Raw genomic sequence first — 26766 nt, 5'->3', positions numbered from 1 at the left:
TCCTTACACAGTTGAGATTCTCTGCAGTCGGGGAGATTCCTGTGCAAGCCTAACCTGCATCCCTCCTGCTGCACTCCCAGTGGGCCACCCTCCTTTTGCGAGCACGTGCGCACACCAAGCGTGCGGACATGGAAAGACCCCTTGAGGTCAGGATGCCGCGCAGGTTTTCACTCTGCCCTTTTGGAATCCAGTAGGGAGCCCGTCCAAGAAGAGTCGCATCGGGGAACAGGGAGATGTAGGAGAGCCTGGTCCAGTTTTCGCCAGACAGGGTCACCAAGGGCCCTGGGAAGAAACCCCTTCAGCTCCAGCCCAAATTTGTAACATCCTATATCTGGCTCCCTCCTCAGGAAACCACAGGTTTTCACTCTAGCAGCGAGAGGCGATGGGAGCGTTAGCCGAAGCCTCCCTTCGGAGTTCAAGACCGGAGTGCAGAGAGGAGTGAGAGGCAGAAAGCGAGCAAGGGGCCCGGGGTCGAGCCCTGACTGCCATCGAGTGCCGTGGGACGTCGGCCAAAGGACCGGCCTCCCTGAGCTGTGCCAGCGGATGCATCTGACAAAGAGGCTGGGCCGACTCCTCACGAAAGTGCTGTTGTGCTCTGACCTCCAGAGTCTCCGCTACGGCTCCCCTGAGCCAAAGATTCCCACGCACCCGCCTTCCCGACCTGACGCTTGAAATTCGGCTCGCCGGAGAGAGAGGAACGACACAGTCACCCCGGCCCTGCCAGAAATGAGGCCAGCCGGGATGGCATGCGGGGATTCAGCTCAGTCTCCTGACATCTCGCTAATAAATGCCTAGAAATCAGCCGGCCCAAAGCTCCAACGAGAGGGGATCCGCAGAAGGAGCGCCCCCACCCCCAGGGCTCAGGAGCGGTGGCCCCGGTGGGGGGGGGGGGGGCGGATGGCGCTACCAACCACTGAGGGAGCATGCGGCCCAGAGGATGGCCAACTCGGAGGCCTGGCGTGGGCAGAGACAAGGCCGTAGGGACCCGGGCATGTGGGGTCCCAGTCCACACACTCCTGAATCACATCCAAGGCCGGGGGCACCTGGGGGGCTCCGGCAGTGAAGCGGCTGCTTTCAGCTCAGGTCGTGATCCCGGGGTCCTGGGATCGAGCCCCTGCTCAGCGTCCCCGCTGCTTCTCCCTCTGCCCCTTCCCGTCCCCCTGCTCCTGCTCTCACTTGCCAGTGTGCGCTCTCTCTCTCTTTCAAATAAATAAATAAATAAAATCTTAAAAAAAAACGCATATCCAGTGCAGACCCTCCTGCTCTTTGGCCGGCCATGGCAGCTGGACCAGGGGCAAGGGAACTGTGGGGGCCCTCGGGGGGGACTGTGCGGCCACAGCGCTGTTTTGCCGCAGAAGGGGGTTTCCTCGCCCCCATGCCTGAAGCCCCGGTGCCAGGGAACACCCCCATCAGGAAGGGCAGGGCAGGATCTCAGAAGTTAATGACAAGGAGCAAGGAGGCAGAAAGGGGGTTGGAGTCTGGTGAGACCCCCCGAGGGCGTCTGAGCTCGGGTTCCAGGTCTGGGAAACAGGTGCCGTCGACCTCACCGCGGAAAATGGGGTTCGGGGGAGAAGCATAGGCAGTCCGGATGCCACACAGGCCAAAGGGCCTCAGTGAATGTTGCTTTGGGGGATATGTTTTGGCCACAAGTGCTGTCCCCAGCACCCGGCACACGGAAGGTGCCCCGTAAATTTTTGTTTAGTGAAAACCGAAGGCCTGGTCTCATCCCACACCAGGTGGCAAAACGGCCCCGAGCACCTCCGACCCGGTGCTGCCTTCCCGGGCGAGCACCTTGGGTGGCCTTCAGCTCCAGGGAGCAGACGAGTGTGTGGCAAGGAGGGCGGATGGGATGAGGAGGTCACTGGACGCAGGAAAAGCGGGAGGTGGAAGAGGAGAGCTGGGCCCTGGGCCCGTCGGCAGTCCTCGCAGCGGCAGGGCGGAGAGGCAGCCACGACACGCCCGGGTTTCCAGGCCCTTCCCTGCTCCACGCTCAGGAGGCTCCAGAAGGCTCCAGAATCCAATCGCTCGCTAGCGATGCTCTGGGGCAAGAGGCCAGAGCTCTGGCTGCGGCGCTCCAACCCAGCAATGACCCTCAGGAGCCTCCGGGCCTCGGCCACGTCATTCACCCCCAGCCGCACGCCCCCTCTGCAGAGCAGTGGCAACGCCTGGTGCCCTGGCAGCCTCCCGGGACAGAGGCTCAGCAAACCCCTCACGGGTGGCTGGCTCTGCAGGCAGAGCTGGGTGAGGCGACAGGGCCCAGCTGACCTCATCCAAGCAAGCTGATGGCCCCTACTCAGCAACTTAACCTTTGGGAAGACAGCTCCAGAGAGGTGAAGCCATTGGCTCAAAGTGACACAGCACAGACAGCCTCAGCCACCCAGGGAGCTCCACACAGGAATGGTGGCTGCTACTGTGCCCGAGCACTCACTGCGCGACAGGCACAATGACCTCAAGAGCTAGAAGATATTATCCCCGTTTTTCACAGGGGAAACTTGCAATTCAGAGGCTTTGAGCCAACCATGCCCCCAGGGCCTTTGCCCCTATTATTCCCTCAACCTGAAAGCTCTTCCCCTGGGAGCCAAAGGCTCCCATTCCCACCTCATTCAGGTTTCTCAAGAATTCAAGAGGAGGGGATCCCTGGGTGGCTCAGCGGTTTAGCGCTTCGGCCCAGGGCCTGATCCTGGAGTCCCGGGATCGAGTCCCGCATCGGGCTCCCTGCATGGAGCCTGCTTCTCCCTCTGCCTGTGTCTCTGCCTCTCTCTCTCTGTCTCTCATGAATAAATAAATAAAATCTTTTTAAAAAAAAGAATTCAAGAGGATTCCTGGATCAATTCACCTAACAGTCTACACCCCAAGCACTCACGGTCTCCCTACCCTACTCCATGTTAACGCTCAGCACCCTCTGACATTCACTCATTCATTGCTCATTCCCTTGTCCAATCATTGTCTGTCTCTCTGTCCATGGAAATGGGAACTTGTCTTGTTCACGGCTCAGCACTAAGCATAGTGCCTGGTCCACGGTATACACTCAGTATTTACTGGATGGATGGATGGATGGATGGATGGATGGATGGATGGATGGACCTCCTTGCCCAAGGTGACCTGGCTTGAGGAGCAGATCCGGATGCCAGCCCAACCCTCACAGATGCCAGGTCCTTGCCCTGAAGCACTAGGTGCTACTCCTTGCCCAGATCCAGGTGTCAGGTGTTAGTAGGCCTCCAGGCGCAGAGGGGCTGTCGGCCACAGGAAGGTCTGGTCTGAGGACGAGGTGCCCCTCTGGTCCTTGAGTCCAGGACCTGGATCTTGCTCTTCTTTGTATAGCACACTTGGCCCCACGGGGCCCGGATCCATACACACTACAACAGGTAAGATGCCCGTGGACTGCGTGTCAACCCCAGAATCACAGACAAGCCCCTTTCTGGGCACCATGGGGCACTCCTGGCCACCTTCTAGCCACCTCTCAAGCTCCAACCTCCCTCACCGTCCCTTCTCCATCCACCACCAGCAGAGGGAAGTTCAGACCCCAAGGTGACGATGCTTCCAAGCATAGGGATGACCCTGTGGGCAGCCACACGGGGCCTTCAGTCACCAACAGAGGTCGGGCTGGAGAGAAGTCTGCCTCAGTTATAGTCTGGGGTCTCCCTCGGCTGGCAGCAAGGACGCCAGACATACCACTCCAAGGGGAGCCTCAGCCTCCCCTTGTGAGTAATGAGATCATTGGAATTCACGTCTTGCCCACCGGGTGAGGATTCTAGGGCATCTGCTTGTACAACATTAGTGCCAGCCAGGGAATCCGAGAAGCCGACTTGGTCCACCACTGAGATCAGAGGCCCTGGAGGCGAATGGGGTTGTTAGAATCCTGGCTCCCTTGTTGATTGTGAAACCGTGGGCAGGTTACTCAACCTCTCTGTGCCTTGGCTTTCTCTTCCTGCCAAGCAGGAGGAAGACGATTCCTGCGCACTGGAGAGTCATGGGCAACGCCGAGACTCTGGGGTCACGACCCTGGGATCGCACCTGCTGTGGGCCTGCTCACATGCCCCATCGCCCTCTGGCCCTGTATGTGCACGGCCACCCGCAAGTGACGTGACGCCACCCCAAGACCCACAAGTGACGTGAAGCCACCCCAAGACAATATGGAGACTGAGGGTTTTCCGAGATAGGAGCCCAGACACGGGTCTAGCCATGATCCCCCCCAGTCCAAGCAGGGCCCCAGACACTACTGACCCAGACAACAGAAGCCCCCCAGATGCAGGACCACACTGTGGAGCAACTGCTGCACACACGCACCACACACACATAGAGGAACCGTCCTGGAGGGGCCCAGAGCACGACAGGCCCCAGCCACAGCCAGGCGGCAGCAGGACACGCGGCCCAGACAGCCCCTCGTGCTGGCCCACACACTCAGAGCAGAGCCATGGCCAAGCAGACAGAAGCAGAGAATGCCCGGGCTGCAGGTGGACAGGGCGGTGCGGCCAACAGGAAGTCAGAGTCACCCATAGAGTCTGCATAATAGACACGGAAAATCTTTACCGGCCTACCCATCTTGCCCCTCTTGCCAGGAACACCAGGCAGGCCCTGTAGGGGAGAGACAGGGAAGAGGTCAGGACACGATTCCACAGGGGACAACCAGTGCTGCCCCAAACCAGCCCCGGAGCCACCCACGAGAGGAAGTCACAGAGGGCCTGGCGCCTGGGCCACACATAGTAGGTGGCAGCTCTGTGCACGTCGGACGGACAATCCTTGCACTCTACGGGGCTGGGCTCTGTGGGCACCTGAGCTGGGCAAATGCCTAGGAAAGCACCCGGTGTCCCCGGTATTCAGCAGGTGCTCCCGCCGCTCTCCCGAGGTCCTCTCTACCCAGCTTGTTATGAGGTGACGAGTGAGTTCCCAACTATGGGCTCAGGCTGGGAGGGGACAGGGCAGAAAGGCCCGTGGGCCATGCGGTCCCTGCCAAGGCTGCAGGAGTACGAGGCGCTGCAGACGGCAGGTAACCGAACGAGCACGCCTGTACTCGGCACCACTGCATACACACAGACGGCTGCCGGGATCAGGCCCTCGGGCTGCAGCGAGCGGACACTTGATCCACAGTAAGAAGCAGGCCCACGTCTCATTCGCTGAAAGCCCTTCAGAAGCTGTCCATGCCTCAGAATCACGTCCCCCTCCTGACCCTGGGCCCGACGCCCACATAACCTCGCCCAGGAGCCCCCCGCACCCCCCAAGCTCGTCTCCTACCATTCCTGCCTCGCGCTCTGAGCTCTGACGGCGTAGACTGTCACACGTGCCAGTCACCGTACCTCCCCGACTTTGTCCCCACTCTCCCTTACATTGGAAGGGACCTGACTGCCTTGACTCGACCCCTTGGCGGGCTCCTATGCAACTCGAGGGCACTTCCTCCAGGAGGGAGTCCAGGACTCCTCCCAGAAGACCGGGGTGGGTAGGCGGGCGGGAGGTAAACAAACGAGGCCTACTCACTCGCTCTCCATCGGACCCTGGCAGGCCGAAGAGCCCCGGGAGTCCAATGTAGCCCTAGGAAAGAGCAGGTAGGGGGTCAGAGGGACCGAGGGGTGGGGTGTGGCTGGCCCGGCCCCGCCGCCCGCGCCCCACTGCCCTCCCACGCCCAGGCTCCTCTTCCTGCTGGTGGCAGCGGCGGCTCCGGCGACTCCTCGACGACACAGGCCTTGAGGCAAGTGTATATGCCCATGGACTGCATGGTGCTGGCTTCCACGATGTAGTCCAAAGGCACATACCCTCACGCCAGGGAAGGGCGCGGGCGCTCTCGGGGGGAGGCCCGCCCCGCGCCGGGGCTCCCGAACCTGCAGAAAGGAAGCTCTCGGCTGGGTTAGATGTTAGAGCGCGCCCGGCTCCGCCCGCCCCGAGGGAGCCTGCTGGGGGGGTCCCGGAATTGGGGCTCCCTCCACCCGCAGGGGCCTGAGCAGAGGTCCCGGCGGCACGCGGAGGCCACTGCGGCCGAGCCCCCAGCGTCGCTGCCGACTGGCTGTCAGCTGCCCCGCTGCACAGACAAGGAAACCGAGGCTCGGAGATGATGCGACACAAGCAGCCCGGGGGCAGCCAGCCGGGAGTCCGAGGCCCCAGGATGTGCCCGGTGTCCTGCCTCCGCACTGTGCCTCCACCGGGCTGGCCCTTCCCCCCCCAGCGACGGCAGGGCCACCCCTCCCAAGCCCAGCTCGAGCTCTCTCCTCCCCGCTCGTCCCTCCACCCACGCACCGTGTTTACTCCTCAGTTAATAGGATTTACCACTTTCTCCGATGTTTTATCTTCCATTATCTGTGTCCACGCTTCATGCCCTCATTAGCCTGGGGACTTCTCGGGGGCAGGGACCCAGAGCTCCTATCACTATCTGTGCTCTCTAGATCTTTGTGGAATGATTTAATAATAACGCTCACAAACTACGTTCTCGGGGCTTCGGGGGGCACGAAAGCATCCATTGGGTCCTTGCTGCATCCCCAGAAGCAGGTTATAATCAGTCGGCCCCCTGGAAAGGGGAGAACATTTAGGCCCAGAAGTGAAGTGACTTGCCCAGGGTCACACGGCTAGAGCACGATAGAACTGGTATTTAAGTTCGAGTCAACGGACTCCCAGGCGGGCCTCCTAACCACTCGGCTACACTGTCCCCCGACAAGCAAGCAACCAACACAGGCTCACAACCATCTCTCCTCCCCTAGTAGGTCAAGACGTCATTGAACCTCCTCACCCTCCAGTGATGAACATCCATCACCGTAACGAGGGACTTTTATTGGTCCTGCCAACCAGGGCTTCTATCCCAGATTCACAGATGAGAAAATGGGCTCAGAGAGGTCCGGCAACTTGCCCACCATCCCACAGCTGGTTAAGGGCACGGCAGCTCTCAAAGCCGGTTGCCCTGATTCCATAGCTTGCATTTTATCTCATTCATAAATATGAGGCTGGTGGTGGCAGGGGAGGGAGGGCAGCTCGAGTGCTCCCAGCTCATCCAGGCTGCTCAGGGCCCTGGGACCCAGAGAGGGGGGTGCTGGGGCCAGACCAGCTCTCTCCCCGCATGTGGTCTCAAGATGCCATCAGCATGGCAAACAGCAAGCCACCCCAGATGCCATCAGCATGCCTCTGGGGCCACAGCTCGCGGGAACAGCTGGATAAAAGTAGGGAGGCCCAGCCTCCCAGGACAGGAGCCTCCTCGGCCCCTGCATGACATCACTCATCATCATCATCACTGACATCATCGCGTCCTGAGGAACCTGCCCACCCACCTCCCTGCCCACCGCCCAGATGCTCTAACAGCCACATGTCAGCTCCAGGGATTAAGGCCCAGACTGTGGTCATAAATAGCTTTGGCTCAGGAGTGGAAGACACGTCACACCTGACCCAGCCTGCCCGAGGGCTGTGACCCACTTGCTGAGCGTTCTTGGAGAGGCAGCAAGGCCGGGCCACAGGACACCTGGGTCCCCATCCCAGCTCCACGTTAGGCGTGTAGAGTGAACCGGGACTGTCAGGTCCCCACCATGAACCCAGTTGCCTTGTGTGTAGACCACACCACATTATCTCTTAGACTTTCAAACTCCATCTACCCCCATTCCATGCACCCAGAATCTTCTCCACAACCCACTTGGGAGCCCCCACCTGATAGCCCCTCTTCAGCAGTATTTGCTTCCAAATTCCTGGTATCCCCATAACCATGCTAGAGGTAGGTATGGACCTCACTCCCATCGTAAAGGTGGGCAAACTGAGGCTGCTGGCTACTTGGGGTTTGTCCCAGGGGAGGGAGAACAGATGTTCCATCAGTCTCCAGGTCTGAGCAGCATCACCCATCAGTCACTGCTGTTCTGTCAAAAGTGGGGTCCCCCAGACCTCAGTTGGAAGGGGAGCAGGATTCTAACAGCAGACAAAGTAGCCCTGACTTAGGTCCCCTAGCTCTTGGGATGTGCTGGGGGACAAGGCAGGCAAACGTCTGACCGTGGCAGCTGCGCCACGGGCACCAAGCCGACTTACCTGGCTCAAGGATCCCCCATCACCTGTCCACCCTGCTGCCCCTTGGCTCTCCGGAGAGCACTCAGGTGGGAGGGCAGAGGCACCGGCCCCCCTGCCAGACGCTGTGTACAGACCCTGCACCTCTGACCTCCCATCATGGGGGACAGGTAATGACCACCCAGGGCCCCACCTGTGTGGCACTTGCCAAGACCCACTTACCCGGCTGCCTTTGGGGCCAGGGTCTCCTACCGGTCCAGGTAGCCCCTGAAACATAAAAGACAGAGGGGCAAGGACATAGGGAAACGTTCTCCCTGCTGCCAACAACCCAGGGCAAGTCCTGCCTCCTCGGGGCCTCAGCTGCCCCCTACCCTGTAGAAAGGGAGTGGGGTTGGGCCTGTAGTCTTCACACTGAGGACCCCACTCTGCCCCAGAGTCCCGGGGGAGTGGATGGGGGTGGGGGAGACTGAGTGGGAGGAGCCCCGGAAGCCCCAACCCCACAGCACCAGAACCCCTTTCTTCTGCTCTGAGCACCCCGTGCCCTACTACCTTCAAAGAGAGGGATCCCTGGTCCAGCCCCCTGAAAAGCCCTGTCTTCAGGCACCCCCCCCCATGGGGGCGGCTCCTCAGCCCCCTGCCTGCCGCCTCCCTCTGCCTGGGGTGGGGGTGGGGGGGCACCCGTGGCCATCTCCACATCGTCATGGCCACCGAGCTTCCAGAAGCCATATACTGCACCTGCCTGCCAGGGTAACCTTTGGCCCCTGGGCTGCCCTCAGGTCCCGGCTGCCCCTGCAAAGGAATGAAGAGAAACATAAGGAAAGGAGAGACCTGGCCCAGCTCTGGGGCTGGGGGGCGGTGGGAGACGGGGGCTTACTCACAATGGACAAAGAGAAGGGCAGGAATGTGAGCTGGATGGGGAGGAAGGGGAAGGCACGGGCCTGCTGGGCCCCAGCCCACCCCTCTGTGAAACCGGTCAGACCAGCTCAGAAGGACAAAACCCCCTGTGCTGGCAGCCCAGGACTGAGAAAGCTCTGAGGAGCCTGGCTGGCTCTCCCACGCTGGCAGGGGCTGCTATTTGACTTGGGCCAGTACAGCCCGAATTCCTGCAATCCCCGTGGCGGCATGTATAATATCCCCTAACATCGCCCGGAACAGGCCAGCTATTCATGGCTCTCGCCGGAGTCGGGTGGCTCATGCCAACGCCAGGCCGGCGTGGACTCCAGCTCTTTCAGGCAGATGCGGCTGGGGGAGAGGTGGGGTCGGCTCTGGGGCCCCAGCAGGATGGGAGGCAGAGCCGCCTGGCTCTGGGGCTCACTCACGGCATGGAGCCCAGGGAGGAGGCCAGGGGCAGACAGGGGTGGAGTGGGGGGGGGAGCAAGCAGGGCAGGGCTGAGGCTGCGGCCCTCACCTGTTCTCCGGGGTGCCCCGCTGGTCCAGGATAGCCCTTGTGTCCCTGTGGGGTGGGGGGGATTGAATCAGGAAGGCCTCTGGGCTTGCGGGTCGGATGGCCCAGGCCTGGCCGCCGCACCTGCCTTTGCAGCACTGCACGCTGTGTGGACGGCAGGGGTGTAGTGTGTGTTCAGTGACCACTCGCTGATCGGACCTAGGCCCGTCAGGGTCGGCAGCCTGCTGTGGTTTCCTCTGCCACCGACGGCCCTCGAGGCTGGTTCACTCCTCCGGCAGGGCGTATGAGTGGAACTGGGATACAGCCCGTGTCTGTATCCATCCCTCCCAAATCCAGACGGGGGTGAGCCCGTCCGAAGCCGGGGTAGAGCGAGTTCTCGATGGATGGGTGGGCCAATTAGGACCTTCGGGTCTGGGATACGCTCAACCACCATGGGGTGCTGGGATCTGTGTCAAGACCTGCCCCTTCTCATAAACCCCCTATCAGGAAAGATCTCACACATACCGACCAAATACATTCACCGAAATAGCGGCCTCCCTTCCTCCCACTGGTCCCAGCTCCCTTCTGGGGAGGACGAGGCCACCCAAATGCCTGACTGTGAAGGACTCTGGCTACAAGCCAGCACCAACCCCGACCCTCCGTCCGCGTGGCCCAACTACCAGGTCTCTAGGTCAAGAGAATCAAACGAGCGTGTGCTTACACGTGGCCCTGGGGCCACCCAGCAGAGCCATTTCCTAAGATGTAGGGGCTCTCCAAAGGGAAACCCCAGACTTCAAGCTTCCATCCCCTGACGGCAGCTGTGAAATAAGACCGGGCAGGGGCCTTGCATCTCAGCCAGGGCAGCCACACAGATCTCCGTTAGAGCCCCTCGCACAGAGAGCCCAGGGCTTGGCTCACACTGTCCCTCACCGCCGCTGAGAACTCCAAAGTTGTACGGCTCCCCCAGAGCGTGATAAATGAGACGATGCCTGCACACCCCCTCCCCGCACTGCGGTTTACCTGAGACTCCACCCACGTGGCCCCCTCTAGCCCTCACACCAGCCAGACGAGGTGCAGCGGGGAGGCAGGGGTTATCATCTGCATTTTCACAGAGGAGAAAACTGAGTCTCAGAGAACTGGCCCCAGTGCCATCGCTAAGAAGCAGCGTGCTCGCACCCACCCCGGGTCCTTCGGATGCCCGAGGCCACAAGGAGAGGCTTTGCCGACATCCCAGGCACGTACAGTTCATGCGTGTAAGCAAACACACACAGGCACACGCACTCAGCAACCCCCCCACCCCCACCCCAGACCCCCGGGAAGCAGGACTCTTAATTATAAACAGCATCGTCGGTTTGATCCAAGAGGTTTGGGGAGTTTACAAGCATTCCTTCTGCACCTACTCATACCTCAGCACTGCTCAGCGATACGATCACATCTCACACGCGGGGCCCGTGGGACTGATGCAACGTGGCCCGTGAGCTTCTTCCACCTGGGGTGCACGTTCTCTTCCCCAGGGAGCAAACTGAAGCGTAGGCCACAGCCGGCGGCTAGCATGCCGAGTGGCTGAGATCTGGGACTATCCTGCTTCGCTACTGGACGGCTGCATGATCTGAGGCCACTGATGTCGCCTCGCTGAGCCTTGGTTTCCCCGTTTGTAAATGGAAATACACGGACTGGCCCATGGATCACATGATATAATGTGTGTAAAGCACCTAGCACAGTCCCCAGCATTGAATTCAGAGGCCTGTAAAGACCTGCAGGCTGTTACCACTGTGAGCTTCGTATTTCATTCATTCACTCATTCATTCAACAAACACTTGCTGAACTTGTATGTGCCAGCATCACTCTAGACCTGGGATGAAGGAGGAGACAACACCCTTTAGCCTCAGTGGAGTTCACAGCCTAATGAAGGAGATATAAAAACAAATAAATATAAAAGATAACGTCCGGGGGTTGGGATAAATAGGGAATTGTTTTCATGAGTGTCACGTTTTAGTTTTGCAAGAAGGGGAAGTTCTGGAGACGGGTTGCACCACGACGTGAATGTCCTTAGCGCTGCTGAACCCTACCTGGAGACACAGTTAAGGTGGTAGATTTTATGTTGTGGGGGTTTTGCCGTAATTTAAAATTTTTTTTAAATTGCAAATGTGCGGTAGTGATGAGCATGATGAAGAAAAGTGAGCAGACTCAGAGGACGCAGAGAGGCCTACTGGGAGGGGTGGTGCCCGCTGGGCAGCCAGGCAGGTTTGCCTACGTGACTGGGGTGGAATGAGTTAAGAGAAAGCCAGAAGCCAGAAGCCAGAGCACATAAGGCATTAGAATGGAGGGAACCCACAGGAGGATTTTGAGCAGGGACGTGTCGTGATATGACTCGCGTAATCGTCCTTATCATCCTCTCTCCACTTGGAACTTGCATATGAGGAAAAACCAGCCAAGCCTTTCCCACGAAGAGTGGAGTCGAGCCTTGAGCTCAGACCGTGTGGCTCCCTCCACTCGGGCAACTGCCCTCTCTGAGCCTCACTGTCATTCTCAGCCTGCCTCAGGTTGCTGCCAAAAGCCAGGGCAATAACGGGGGAAGAATCCCAAGAGAACCAAGAAAGGGGACCAGGGGGCCTCTGAGCATCACCAGCGCCTTTGGCTTCGCCTGCAGCCAGGAAGAAATCTGCTGGAAACCAATGCTTCAGCAGAGAAGTGTTGCCAGGGAGATCCCAGAAGGTTTCAAGTGAACCCTTTACTCAGGACATAGGAAGAAGGAAATGTGTGATAGGATAGGGACAGTGGCCGGCCCTTTGCCCGGCCCGGTCCTAGAGCCTTAAATAAATACATCAGCTCATCAAGTCCTTGCGACCATCCCTAGCGGGTAGGAGTTACCATGCACGTGTGCCACACGAGGAAACGGAGGCTCAGACAGGTGAGGAGCCTTTCCTGCGGCTCTCCGGCCTACCAGGGGCAACGCCAGGTGTGACGCCAGTCCCTAGGTCCTAACCACCCCATCACGGGATAAGACATGCTCACGGCGGCCCGACGCCCACATCCAAGAGCCACAGGGCCACACAGGGAACGACCCCCTTATGGTCCCTCCTCCCCAGGACAGAGCACGTGGATCACCCCGCAGCTTTCCTGGGGCAGGGGACAGCCACGGAACCCTAGAGTATCTGAGTCGGAGGGGACCTGAGCCATCAATCCGCCCACCTTTGTCATTGGACAGGCTTACCAGGGGGCAGGGACTTGCCCAAGGTTACTGAGCAAATTATGGCCAAGCCCAGACCTGGACTCTAGACCCTCCCCCCGCCACCCGCCGGGCTGTGCTTTGTCCAACAGGCCACGATTCCTCGGTCTGGTCCAATCAGTGGTCCCTGAGGGCCTTGCACGTGGCTGCGAACGACCCACCCCTCCCGGCTGGCTGAGAGCAGCAGAGACGGAGCACGGCCGAGGCACGGGGTCGGGCTGGGGGGCGCAGGGGGGCTCCTGTGCCCCCTGGAAGTACCTTAACAGTGTTTACCAAGCTGGGGCCAGCCAAATAGCTTCAAATGACAGGGCCCCAGGACCTGGAAGAGTCTAAATCATTATCTTCTCCTGGGCCCCGGCAATTACGGGGTAGGCACTTACCGCAAGGTGGACCCACGGGCAGTGATTTCCCCGTGGGTGCCCGGTGCCCGGCCGGTACCAGGGCAAGCGCGGGTGCTTCAGGGGAGCTCCGGGGACCACGGAGTCTGTAAGGGGCCTCTGGCTGCCCAGCAGGCGGGTCTCCACAGGACCCGTGTTTATAATAGAACTCGGTCTATATTTTGGTTTGGGAGCCAGATTAATCATTGCTTACAATGCACAAGGAGAAACCAGACATCACCTCACTGTTGCTGCAGACAGTCTCCCCGTCGGCCGGGGATGCTATTTGGGCTTTGGGCAGGGAGTGTGGGGGAGGGGGGGTCCTGTTCTTGCCCGGGGGTCCTGGGGACCTCAGCTGTGCCCCCGGGCCCCAGCGTCTCTTTGCTATAACACGGAACTCACCCTGCTTGCTTCGCACTCCACGAGGCTCGCCAAACATCACCACAGCCCACAGCCCACCCGGGCCAGTCAGCGGGACAGAGAGCCCCAGTCGGGCTCAGCGAGGAAGAAGCGTGCCAGGAGGCAGGGTGACTTGTTACATGACACCGCACAGTCCCTGGTCCTCTCTGGACCTCAGTTTCCCCAAAGCATTGTGTTGGCTCAGAGACTGTAGGACTTGGAAACGTGTGGCTTGGCCAAAAGCACAGTCCATCATGACACAGCCAGGCACCTGACATCAAACTCCGCTCCACGGGTACCTGAGACAGGTGCGGTGGGAATGCACAATTTCTGTCCGGCTCGTTCATTCGACCAATTGTTCATTCATGCAACAAAGGTTTGGGGAGCCCCAAACGTGACCCTGTGTCAGGCATGAAGGATACACCGGTGGACCGAACAAACTCACCCCCTGCCTTCTGGAGGGCAACGCATCCTGAGTGGAAGGAAGGAGAAGCACCGCATGCTAAGACAGTGTAGACAGCCAACCGGAACGGGTGGCATTATAAACGGGCTTGAAGGAGGAGCCAGGTTGGAGAGCAGAGCAGGAGTAGGGCTCAGAAAGGGCAGTGGGCAGGGGCCCCAGAAGCCCGGGGCAGCCCAGCAGCAGGGGAGCCTGGAGAAGCCTCTTGGAGGGGGGCTCTGCATGGCAGTGGTCAGCTCAGGCAGCAGACGGAGGGCCCGTGGGCAGGGAGAGGGTTGCCAGAGGGCGCCAGGAGGGAGCTTCAACTGGAGTACCAACCTCATTCTGTTAGTCCCGTCCACGTGGGGCAATGGGGTGAGAGGGGCTCTGAGGCCACATCGGGGCTTGACCAGAAAGATCAATGAGTGACATCTGCCTCAGGCAGGGGAGGAGGGAGGAAGGGGACAGAGCAGGTGCGTGTGTCCCGCACTGTGCTAAGCCCCCCATAAGGAAACAAGCAGGGACAGGTCCTCTGAGCACCTGGTCCCGCTGACGAACGCGCCTGGGACACCAGTGACTTTCCTGCCAGTCGAACATGCGGCGTCCCAAGGAGGCTGCGAAGGAGCCGTGACCTCTGCCTGGGGGGATGTTCTAGCCCCGCCACCAGCATGGGGCCGGCACTCGTGGGCACTGCTTACATGTTTGTTGAATGAATGAACGATCACGATGAGTGTGGAGAGGAAGCATGCCAGGGCAGCGCACAGCATAAGCGAGCCCAAGGATGGCCCGGAGGGAGGGCTTCCCTGCCGCAGAGCGGCTCGGCCCGGGCTGGAGGGCTGGAGTCTTTGCTGCGGAGGGACAGCTGCTTGCACGTGGCCTTATTTATTTATTCATTTATTTATTTTATTTTATTTTTTAAAGATTTTATTTATTCATTCATGAGAGACACAGAGAGAGAGGCGGAGACACAGGCAGAGGGAGAAGCAGGCTCCACGCAGGGAGCCCGATGCAGGACTCCATCCCGGGTCTCCAGGATCACGCCCTGGGCCGAAGGCAGGCGCTAAACCGCTGCGCCACCGGGGCTGCCCCACGTGGCCATATTTAACAGCATCTCTGGCTTCTACCTGCTAGATGCTGGTAGCCTCCCCCTCCCAGCCGTGATGGCCAAAGATGTCTCCAGACATTGCTAACCGTTCCCTGGGGGGCGAGGTCACCCCCAGTGGGAAGCACTGCCCTGAGGAAAGAAGGCAGGACGGTCAGACCAGGGGCAGCACAGGACTCCACCCTCCCACGGTGCAAATGAGGTTCTGGTCGCCTTCGTGGCTAGTGGAGGGAGGCTTCCTGGTGACTAGGCGAGATGACAGATGGTACCAGATGGGCAAGACGCTCTGCGCTTGTCCTTCATGGTCATCATGATCATTCATTCATTCAACAGATCTGTAAGCTGGGCCCCCGGGAGCCAGCCCCATGCTGGTGGCGGGGCTGGAACAGCCCATTTCGCCCAACCTCTCCCTGAAGCAGTTGAGGCTCCGTGAGGGGAGGCCACCTGCCCGGGCTCACCCAGCAGGAGAGGGGACAGAGCTGGGTCCTGTCCGGGTCCGCCGGCCTGGTCTGCGCGCCCGCCCAGCCCTCGGGAACTGGCTCAGCAAAGGCCCTCAGCAAACATCACAGGCGGATGGCAGGCAAATGAACCTTCTAGACCAGGGAGGCTCTTTCTCACTCGTGGGCCCCCCCTTATTTGAAAAGCTGTCTCACTCAGCGTTGGTGCAGAGACAAAGCGCCTGAAAGGCAGGGACCCGGGTTCAAACCCCAGCTCCGCAGCTTAGCAACGCCCGAAGGTATTTCCATGAAACCAGGGGCTCTCGGTCTCAGCTGCACAGGAGAATCCTGCACCTGGGATGCCTGGCTCAGCAGTTGAGTGTCTGCCTTTGGCCCAGGACTGATCCTGCAGTCCTGGGATCGAGTCCTGCATCAGGCTCCCCACAGGGAGCCTGCTTCTCCCTCTGCCTGGGTCTCTGTCTCTCTCTCTGTGTCTCTCATGAATTAAAAAAAAAAAATATATATATATATATATATATATATATTATATAAGCCCCCATTCTTATATATATATAAGAATCCTGCACCTGGGTCCTGCTCACACCAACCGGACCAGAGTCCCTGCCCACAGTCCCCCCTGGTTCTAATGCATCTGACACCGGTGTCAGCACCGGGCCGGTACCTGGGTGCACAGTCGCTGAACGACCGGAAGAATGACTGAACAGGCATGAGTGAGGTCGATTTGAGCCTCAGTGTTCTCAGCTGTAAAACAGGCATAACAGCGCTTTAACTCTCCAAGGCTATCGGGAGGAAACAATGTGACAAAGGACGGTCACTCTTTGTGCCACCTCTAATTTGCCACACTCTTAACCTGGGAACCCTCCCAACCCAAACTCCCTTTTCCCCTGCCTATTTTTGTCCATTTTCTATTTGCGCTTCTATTTTTACTGTTTTTCTTTTTATTATCTGTCGCCCCACCACACCCACAAGAATGCAAGCTCTGGGGGGACAGGGATTTTTGTCTATTTACTCAGCGCCACGCCTTGCATCCTGCCTGGCACATAATAAGCATTCAATCACTTCTGTGGAATAAATGAATGAATAGGCTTCTTGGTGTCACGCTGAGGTGACGCCCCAATTCAGCGTGCTGACACCACCTCTCCCCTGCACCGATCTCCCCTCGCCACCCCCAAGGCTCCCCACACGAGACGCTGCAGAAAAGCCACATAAGAGCATCAGGACAAAGTGGCCGCTGCTGTCACCAAAGACACACATGGGAGGAGAGAGTGCTTACAAACAGCGATGATTGCAGCCCATCCGTCCTCCTCCGCAGCCCCCGCCTCGGTCAGGGGTCCCTGCCTGGGACCCCGAGCTCCCCCAAGCTCTGCCCACTGGCCTGCCACAGCTCAAAGTCCTGCATGCTTGCCTGAGCCGGGGCCTGAGGGCCTCAGTGTACATGGCTTTGCCAGTTTTCCAACCACACGGAGCCTCTTCCTTAGTTTAGGAAACATGCTTCTCCCTTCCCAGGTGAGCTGGTCCCTCTTGGATGGGGGCTCTGGGCCTCCCTGGCCATCTGCTGAGAGCAGGGGGCGCTGCCATGCCAGCAGGAGCTGGTCTAGTCTGCTTTCCCATCTCCTGCCACCTCTGCTCGACTCCCACCCCATGCAGAGCGAGACCACCACTGGCTGCTTTATGAGCCGGCGCTGGAAAGAGACTTTTCCACTCACACCTCATCCATCAGCAAGTGCTGGAGCGTGGAGGGGAAGCGAGTGGGGAGAGGGAGTCCCTGTGTTCTCTGAGCCAGACAATACCAGGTTTCCCCGGCCCACAGATGGCCACAGACTCCTGTCTGGCTCTGGCCTCTCCAGAGTTACGCTCTAGCCACGGAGGGTGGAGAAGGGGATGCAGGGGACGTGATGCTCCAAGTCCCCTGTGCCACAGGGACCCTCCGAGCAAGGACAAGATGGAGCCAGGAGGCACCACGTCTGTCCAGATGAGAACCAGATGGCCCAGAGAGAGGGTGGCTGCGGCCACAGTGGGGAGCCAGGGTGGAAGCTAAAGACATGGCCCTAAGCCGATATATACCTCCTGGAATCCCCATCAGCAGCCCTGCAAAAAGTAGCTGACGCCTGGCCTGTGTTGTCCTCCCCCGCCACCCCCATTTCCTGAACACCTACTATGCACGGGCCCTGCGCACAAACCAGGTTCGCCCACCATGGTCAGGGAGGCTAGACGTCGGGCTGAAAATAACTAAGACGGGCTAACGGTCCTTGAGCAGAGTGGAGGCTCCTGGACCGCAGCCTGGGGTTCCAGGAGGTCTTCCTGGAAGAGGCACAAGCATTGTTGAGTCCCGACAGCTGACAGGCCCTGGCCGGGAAGCTAGAGAGAAAGCCCACTGGACAAGGCAAAGCACTGAAACCCAGGTGTACCTTTCGTCCGACAGGTCCCGGATTCCCAGAGAGCCCAGGCAAGCCCACGTCGCCCTGCAAAACACAGACAAAAGGGTGAGCGGGGTGGGCGGAAGAGGAGCAGAGACGCTCGTGAAACTGCACGTGTGCCCTCGCACGGACAACTGTCTGCGGACAGGACTCCTGGAGGCCCAGAGGCCTCTGCGGGTGGCGGGGAGGGCAGCCGAGTGGGCGGGTACTGCCCCCCCCAACCCAGTCCCCCCACTAGATGTATCTGCTACACCGGACTCTGGCACAGGATGCCATTTAGGGAACGGGGTCTGCTGCTAAACCCGTGTCTGGAAAACCAGTGCCCCAGGGGACACACCACCTGTCTGTCCCGTTCCAATCCGCTCGCTCTCTCTGCGTTCCTGACACTCCTTCCCTCCTGCCCATCCCTCCCCCTGCCCGGGCACGGTGGTCAGCAAGCGGCATCTCTGCCACAAGAGCCGAGAACACACAACCCAGGAGAGCAAGAGAGAAGCCCGGGCCCCCGGACTCGCTCAGACCCGGATACAAATCCTGCTCCGTCCCCGACCAGCTGTGTGACCTCCAGCGAGCCACCTGCCTCTGAGGCCCCTCTGCTTTCCCACCCGCAAGCCGGGCCCCATCCGTCCTGCATCCTCTTCATCTTCCATGAAGAGCGCACTGGCACGCGTGCGGGTGTTTACACCCGGTACACGCCCTCCGTGAGGACGTGAAGGAATGAGCCACCTGGGTCTTGAGGCAATAGAAGGGAGCTGCCTCTTCTCCGTGCCCAAGCACAGGACGCTGGGTGGAGAAGCAGGGCTGTGCCTGTCCGGAGGGCTCCTGGGCTTGGGGCCAGAATAAGCCGGGGTGTTCCTTCCAGGATGCTTGTGTCTGAGAGCCGGGGTCTCACCTCGAGTCTGGTTCCCCGGTTCCTACCTGTCCTGTGCTCCTTCCAGGCCCCTTAACCGGTGTATGAGGGGCGGGGGAGGGATGCTTCAGGGGTGAGTGAAGTCCTCTGGGCTAATGTTCTCTTTCCCACCAGAAACTTCTGGTCCCATAGCCCCTTCAGAGTCAGGGAGCCCTGAACCTCTGGCCCGATCCCTTCCTACCTCCTAGAAATCCACAGAACTGTCAGCTCGAATTAACCTCAGAGGGGACTTTGAACATCTGTTGGAAGCTTCTGGGTGCATGCTACCAAAAAACCTTCTGGATGCCAAGGGTCGCCTAGAGGGCTCTACGGAAACGCAGGACGTCACACAAAAGGTCACTCGCTCACCAAGGGTGTGTCCACGGGCAAAATCTTTTGTCTGTTTTATTGGTTGCGCCCCAGAGAGTGTACAGGGCATGGCTTTGGGTTCTGCACAGACAAAGCTGGAAGACCTCAAAGAGAAACCCAAACCACGCTCTTCCCTTGCCACTTGTCACACAGTGACCTCCTGCCTCCGTCACCCAGGGGCCTCTGCCAAGGCCTGGCGGTTTCCCTGCTGTCACTCCCCCACTTCCCTCAATGCTGGGGTCCCTGGAAAACCTACCTTTGCCCCATCGAGGGCCTTTCCTGGTGAGAGCCCTGGGTCCCCTTTCTGTCCCTGAAAGAAAAACAATTCTTTCTAGAGTCGTCTAGAGAGGCTACCTCCCCACAACCTCTGCTCAGAGTCCTGTCCCCGGCTGCCATGCCCTCCCACCCGCCCCCCACTCGCACAGCTCCCGGGGGGCCTTCACCAGTTCCCTTCTCCCTGAACACCTTCCACAGCTCCCCACTGCCCGCAGGAGGACACCTCCGAACTCCTCCTTTGCCGTCCCACGTCTTCCAGCCTCGGATCCACCCATCCTCGGCAAACCCGGCTCTCCTTCCAGCGGCCAAACCCACAGACAGGGTCCCTCGCTCCCCGCCAGGCCACAGCCCGTCGTCAGCCGTGCCCTGAGCTCCCCGGCTGCCAGGTCCTCGCCCAGGCAGTCACGCCCGCCTAGAAAACCTTCCTCAGGGAGATTCTCCAGGCCATAGGCAGCCTTCAAGATGCAGCTGCACTGTGTCCTCCCAACCAAGCAGGAGGTCTCTGGGGACGAGGCCTTGCGTGTGCGTGTTGCTGGGACTGCCCCCAGACTCCTTCCCCTGGGCTCTCAGGGGGCTTCTGAGAGACACATCTAGGAAGAATGCCCGGAGCGCCTGGTGGCTCAGCGGTTGAGCATCTGCCTCTGGCTCAGGGCGTGACCCTGGGGTCCCGGGATGGAGTCCCGCATCGGGCTCCCTGCGGGGAGTCTGCTTGTCCCTCAGCCTATGTCTCTGCCTCTCTCTCTCTCTGTGTCTCTCATGAATAAATAAATTAAATCTTTAAATCTAAAAAATTTAAAAATTAAAAAGCATGAATTTCTCATACGCTCACCATAGTGGTCTATTTACCAAGGGTCAGTGCAGTGACACCCACTTAACGTCCGTGCACAGCCCTTCACGGTTGCAATACCCTGGTCTCACGAGATTCTCACCATAGCCTGATGAAGTGGGCAAGGGAGGTGCTATTACCCACCCCATGCACTGAGGGAGACTGAGGCAGGAGGGGAAAGGCACTGTCAAAGGCCCCCAGATGAGGCATTGGCCAAGCTAAGACTTCCCATTCCCAGGTCTGGCGTGAGGCCACGTGCACACGCACCCACACATGCACATAGGTGCATGCACATGCATGCACATATTCACACATGGGCATGTGTATACACATCCTCACAGGTGCACACACATGGGCATGCTCACACAAGCACACATGGGTGCATGCACACACACATGCACACAGGTGCATGCACACACTCACACATGCACACACTCTCACACATGAACACATACATTCTCTCTCACATGCACACGGGTGCATGCACACACACTCTCACACAAGCACACAAGGGTGCATGCATACACACATGGGCACACACGCTCACACATGAACACATATATTCACATATGCACACAGGCGTGTGCACACACATGCACACATTCTCACACATGCACACAGGTGCATGCACACACTCACACATGCACACACTTTCTCACACATGCACACGGGTTCATGCACATTCTCACACATGCACACAAGTACATGCACACACACATATGCACACACTCACACATGCACACAGGTGCATGCACACACTCACACAAGCACACAAGGGTGCATGCACACACACGTGCACACATGCTCACACATGAACACATACATTTTCACATATGCACACAGGCGCGTGCACACACACTCACACATGCACACACTTTCTCACACATGCACATAGGTTCATGCACACTCACACATGCACACAAATGCATGCACACACTCACACAGCACACACTTTCTCACACATGCACACGGGTTCATACACACACACACACACACACACATCCACCAGCGTCCTACATTTCTTGGCAGGGAGCCAGGGAGATAATGGATGTGACACATGGAAGGGGTGGCTTGACCAACTTTAATTAGTTCCCATTTGGTTCCTTTCTTCGTCAGAACCCAGCCCTTCCAAATCCTGGCTCAGCCACTCTCCATAAGAAGTCACTGCATTCGAACTGGACAGAGCCTTAAAGAGAGCAGACCTTTCAGAGCCACCTACTCCATGCCCAACACTGTGTCCATTTGTCCTCTTAACACCCGCTGGTTGCAACTCAGGACTAAGACACAGGCTCAGAGGGGCTAGGTCACTGCCTGGTGTGACACGCAGGTCAGAGGTAAGGTCTTCCCAGGTCTGGCTAGTGCCCACTCTGTCTGACTTCAAAGCACTCGCTTACTTGTTTATGAATAAGCAGCCTGGATGCCTCTCTGGCACTCCCTCTGACCAGATGACAGCTGCCCCAGGCAGGAAAGCCACCCCTCCTTGCCCACTGTGCGTCCACCTGGGCCCCTCCAGGTCACTGTTGCAGAACGCGCCCTCTGGGATCTACCACCCTGCCCTGGCCGTCCTTCAAACACACTCTCGCCCTCAGCATCTCACAAGCCCCGATTCCGATGCCTTTTATGTCCATAGTCCAAGTGCAAAGCCAGGCTCAGGGCTACCGAGGATTCCAATGGCCAAAAAAGGGCAGTAGCTTCTCCCCACCCCACCCTCGCCCACCTCGGTCTGCAGCTGGCAGAGCAGCTGGGCTTGAAACACATTCAGGGTGGGCCTTCAACTATCCTTTTCTGTCTCTTTATAGAAGGGGAAACTGAGACCCCAAGAGATGACAGGCTTGCTCCCTTGTCCAGGTCCCTTACCTGAGCCATTTCCATTATTTACGGATTTCTTTCTGCATGCTCAGCAGCCAGCACAGTGCTTGGGATGTAACCCCCGCCCGAGTACAATAGCCACAAGCATAGATTCACATTGAACATTCACTCTGAGCCAAGCTTTGGAGTAAATACAGAGAATACCACAGTGGGGAACATGACACAGTTCATGCCCATGAGGGACTCTCAAAGGAGAAACCAGAGACCATCGGTGCTAGCATTTACTGGGTGCTCTTCTGAGCCCTGGACACATAAATTTGTGAGGTATCAACAATCACCATCCCATTTCATGGATGAGGAAACTAAGGCACAGAAAGGCTAAGTCCTTTCTCCAAGGTCATACAATTTGTAAGTGGGACTTAGACTCAGGTAGTTTGGTTTCAGAGCCCAAGCTCTTCACAAATCAAAAACTACCATCCAATGATAAGTAGAGTAAGGAGGAAGTCAGAGAGAACTTGACCTAGACTGAGGGGAAATCCCTGAAGCGAGTTGCAGCTAAGCTAAGGCTGGAGGAAGACAAGGAGGAAGGAAGATGACAATTTAGCTCCAAGGATGCTCGAGGCACCCCTAGTCAGGTGAAGGTGTGATTTCTGGGATGGAGAAGACTATATGTCTTCCCAGCCAGACTCCTGCAGATTCCCCAGTGAGAGAGGAGGAATATATAAAGTCTAATTAATTGCTTATACATTGGTAAGGATGAGAACCTGGTTGCCAACCCAGCTCTCCAGAATGGGAGTGGGAACTATGTTGAGCTCCTTTTTGCAGGTAGGGTTGGGAAGCATAGGACAGAGGACTCTGAGTGGCTGAGGTCTAGAGAGGGACTGACACAACGGAGGAACACATCATGAAGGATTGGGAAATTCTGGGCCAGAAATCCCCTGTGTAAGTCCTCCCTAATCCAAGTACTTGGCACAGGGGGTGGCCCAGAGGAGGCATCAACAAATATTTCACTAATGAGCAATTGAATGGATAGAATCTCAAGAGACAACTCTAAGACTGAGATTGGCTCAGACTGGTTTCCTCTGAAGATAACCTGGGCCTCCCACTATCACTACGTCATGTGTTTAGAAGTTCCGGCCAATGCAATAGGGCAAGAAAAACAAATGAGACAACTAGTCTTTCAGGAAAAGTAGACACAAATATGTCCTTTTTTTGCAAACAATACAAGTATCTGTCTAGAAAATACAGGAGAACTGAAATATTGTTAAAATCAACAAAATCATCCAGTACGGGGCATGGTTATAAAATAGCCACAAAAAAATATAAAAAGATGAAATTCAACAGTCCTACTCAATAGCTGACATCCAGCTAGAAATTAGAATGGGGCAAACATTTCACTCACAACAGCCACAAAAGTACAAAATTTCTATCCACAAACCAGAGCTCTGTAGGCCTTATGCCATAAAAGCTACAAAAGTTTACTAAAGAAATGTCTAAAAAAAAAACAAATGAGAAGATATGCCATAGTTTTAGATAGGAAACTGTAATATTTTAAAACTGTTAATTCTCCACAAATTAATATATACATCTAATACAATTCCAATAAAGATCCCAAGGGTATTTTTAAGGAAATGATTAAAATGATCATAAGGCTCATCTGACAGAACAAAGATCCAGAAATATTTTAAAAGAAAAAGGGGAGAAGACACGGTAAAGATCGTCAATGTCACATGTAACAGTATTTTAGCAGAAAATATACAAACAGAGCAATGAAACATCTTGAGACGGTCAGGATTAGAGCCTGGTCTATCATATAATAATCAGTAGTGTCAAGGTTATTTAATAAATGGTTAACCATTGGGGAGAAAAAGTAAAGTTACAGCCCATCTCATACCCACTCCCCATGAAGATTCATACCAGATGGTTTAAAATCTTTAAGAATACAAATAAAATTAAGAAATAACTAAGAATACAAATGAATACCTATCTGATCATGTGGTGGGAAAGAAATGCCTAAGCATAAAAGTGAAGAATGATGTATTTTACATTTGGGTGGAACCCTCTCCAAACTATCTGACATAAGTTCCTAATAAGTGTTAGCTGTTATTTGTTAGTCCAAAAAAAAAAAAAAAAAAGATAAAACTTTTATTTGTGAACATCGTCATGAATACTCTTAATAAGCAAATAAACTGGAACATACTCATAAGGTGGACGAGGGCTGCACAATCTTAATATGTAAATATAAATAAGTGTACAAATCCATAACAAAAGACAGCATTCCAACCCCCAAAATAAACAAATTCATAAATGATAAGATACAAATGGCAAACAGATGTAAGAAAAGCATTCTTCTTCTAGCTGGTCAATGAACTGAAGTGAAAACAAGGATAAATTATCTTTTTAAAACAGCATCTGCTGATGCTAGCTGCAGCATGAACTGCCTCAATCTTTCCAGAAGGCAACTGCTAATAAAACAAGTAAATACATAAAGCACTTGTTTGCAGAAAATTTTAAATTATTCATATATGTGTATGTGTGCCTGTACGTGTATATACATCTGTAGCTTTCTGTGCATGTGCAGGCATTTTGATTAATGTACGTTATATCTGGGATCCCTGGGTGGCGCAGTGGTTTGGCGCCTGCCTTTGGCCCAGGGCGCGATCCTGGAGACCCGGGATCGAATCCCACATCGGGCTCCTGGTGCATGGAGCCTGCTTCTCCCTCTGACTGTGTCTCTGCCTCTCTCTCTCTCTCTCTGTGACTATCATAAATAAATAAAAATTAAAAAAAAAAATGTACGTTATATCTGTGTATGTTATCACACGTATACTATGTTACATATATGTTAAGAAATCATTCTGATTTCTTTATTTTGGTTAAAATGTTACTTATGTGTAACTCATATCTAACATATATGTTACATACGTGTGTGTGTGTGTACATATGCATGTATGTTACGTAATCCACAGAGGAAGGCCACAGAGATAGTGAACAAACTTGCCTTATCGCCAAAAGTACAATAAGGCCAAAAGGCTTTGGAGTTGGGCAGTAGAGGATTCAAATCCTGTCTCTGACACTTGTCAGAAATGTGACCCTGGGCAAGTTACTCAGCCACCTAGACCTTCATTTTCTCATCTGTAAAATGGGGGTGATGTCATCTGCCCTACAAAGTATGCAAAGCTCTGGGCCAGTCCCTGGCCCAGTCTTCAAAATGCACTCAGTGCTCATCACTGGGCAGGGCCACTGCAGGCCGCTTTATTCTCTTCTTGATACTTTCTGGACTATTCCATGTTTTCCTTAATGAGCCTGCCTTACCTCTATCATCAGAGGAAGGGGAAGGGGAGGCTGGGGCCTGAGAACCCTGTAGGCTTTCTCCATCTCGGCCCCGACCAGCTCTGCTAGCAGCCACCTAGATCACCAAGTCTGCTCCTTCCTGTCCACCTATCGCCCCTCACCCCTCCCACCCCCCCAACCCCAGTGCCTGAGGGCCCATAATAATCCCGGGTAATTCACTGCAAACTGAGCAGGCCACACTGGGGACGGAGCGGCCGCCTGCCAAGAAGAGTGGGGCCAAGCGCCTTATCCTCTGGCATGGGCAGCAGTGGTTTTCCTGCACAGCTGGAGCCCCACTGGCCTCTGGCCCAGAGCCCCTCACCTGCCCACGGGCCTGCATCCCACCTGTCTGCACCCCAGTCCAGCGTCAGCATCCCCAGCAGCGCAGCCCTAGACTTCCCCGCTGGCTGCCCGCCAGGCCCTGCTTCTCAAACTGCCCGAGTGGCCTCTGCAGATCTCATCTGATCATGTCACCTCTGCTAAAAACCTTGTCGTGTTTTCTTGTTGCTGCTGGGATACAGTCCAAATGTCTTTCCACCGCCTACCAGGGCCTGCTCCCCTCCCCACCCTCCTGCCCCTGTGCCCCTGTGCCTTGTCATCTGCTGTACTTTAGACCTTAGTCCAACCCATGTGCCTTCTGGGAAAGTGCACCTCACCTCCTAGATGGGACCAATCCACCCTGTGTTAGGCATCCAAGCGTCCCATGCCTCTCTCATAGAGCCCGGGTCATGGCATAATTCTGCATTATCAGTGTGATTAGCTTGTTTCCACGAGGGCAGGGACTGTCCTTGCTGGGGCCCCAATACAGGCCCACCCGGCTGGTGCTGAAGCTGACCCTGCTGTAGCACTGCCACAGGCCAGCACTGCTCTAAGTGACTCGGTTACTCCTCATGACAACCCAAGGGGGCAGTTACTCTCATCGTCCATTTTCTAGATAAGGAAACTGAGGCACAGAAAGTTGAAATAATGTATACTCAGCGCCAAAGAACCAGGAGGTGACAGAGCTGGGGTCTGAACCTCGATCACCTGGCTCCGGAGTCTGTGCTCTTAACCACTGCCCTTCCCCACAGCAACAAGTACAGGCTGGTTGGCGACATGAATCAATCCCATGAGTCAACACCGAGCCTCCAAGGTCAGCCAATGCCATCCTCCCAGGGGCCTGGCTTCTCTGCCTCATTCTCCAAGTCCTTGATCTCGACTCCATGTGGGAGCTGACCCTCCCTCCTCTTGATGGATTTGAACGTGGGAGTACGGGTCTCTGGCAAGTGGGCAAAGCCTTGGTCTAGGGTGGGGGGGAGGGCAGGTCGGGCTAAATAAAGCTTGGCTCTGGCCTGTAGCAGCCCTGACACGTGTCTTCCAGCAGGCAAGCTCAAGAATCCGAAATACAGTCCTGCTACTGCTGGTCACCACCAGTACCAGGTAAGTGACCTTGGCGTCTTTGTGACCTCAAGAGGCGTGGAGTCCTTCCTTTGCTCTTCCTCTCCCCTTTGAGCCTCCTCAATT

The 26766-nt window shown here is 56.6% G+C and overlaps 1 protein-coding gene across 5 annotated transcripts in view; it reads right to left on the bottom strand.

Annotated features, from left to right (window-relative positions):
- The window catches only part of COL27A1 (collagen type XXVII alpha 1 chain), a 135109-nt gene that overhangs the window by 80571 nt on the left and 27772 nt on the right, over positions 1-26766 (bottom strand). For 4 of the 5 annotated variants that reach the window (XR_012038508.1, XM_072842498.1, XM_072842493.1 and 1 more), the window contains exons 6-12: positions 19276-19329; positions 17756-17809; positions 9368-9412; positions 8695-8748; positions 8182-8226; positions 5473-5526; positions 4531-4575 (exon numbers count right to left, since the gene is read on the bottom strand). Coding sequence is in view for 4 of the 5 variants with exons in the window: in XM_072842498.1 (XP_072698599.1) it covers positions 4531-4575; positions 5473-5526; positions 8182-8226; positions 8695-8748; positions 9368-9412; positions 17756-17809; positions 19276-19329 (351 nt within the window). In the remaining variant the exon portion in view is untranslated. The remainder of the gene's footprint in view (positions 1-4530; positions 4576-5472; positions 5527-8181; positions 8227-8694; positions 8749-9367; positions 9413-17755; positions 17810-19275; positions 19330-26766) is intronic. The other variant, XM_072842499.1, reaches the window with a different exon arrangement.

Source organism: Canis lupus, chromosome 10 (assembly GCF_048164855.1).
Source record: "Canis lupus baileyi chromosome 10, mCanLup2.hap1, whole genome shotgun sequence".
In the NCBI taxonomy this organism is placed as follows: domain Eukaryota; kingdom Metazoa; phylum Chordata; class Mammalia; order Carnivora; family Canidae; genus Canis; species Canis lupus.
Note: the sequence above shows the minus strand (reverse complement) of the source record. Positions and strands in the feature narration are given on the sequence as shown.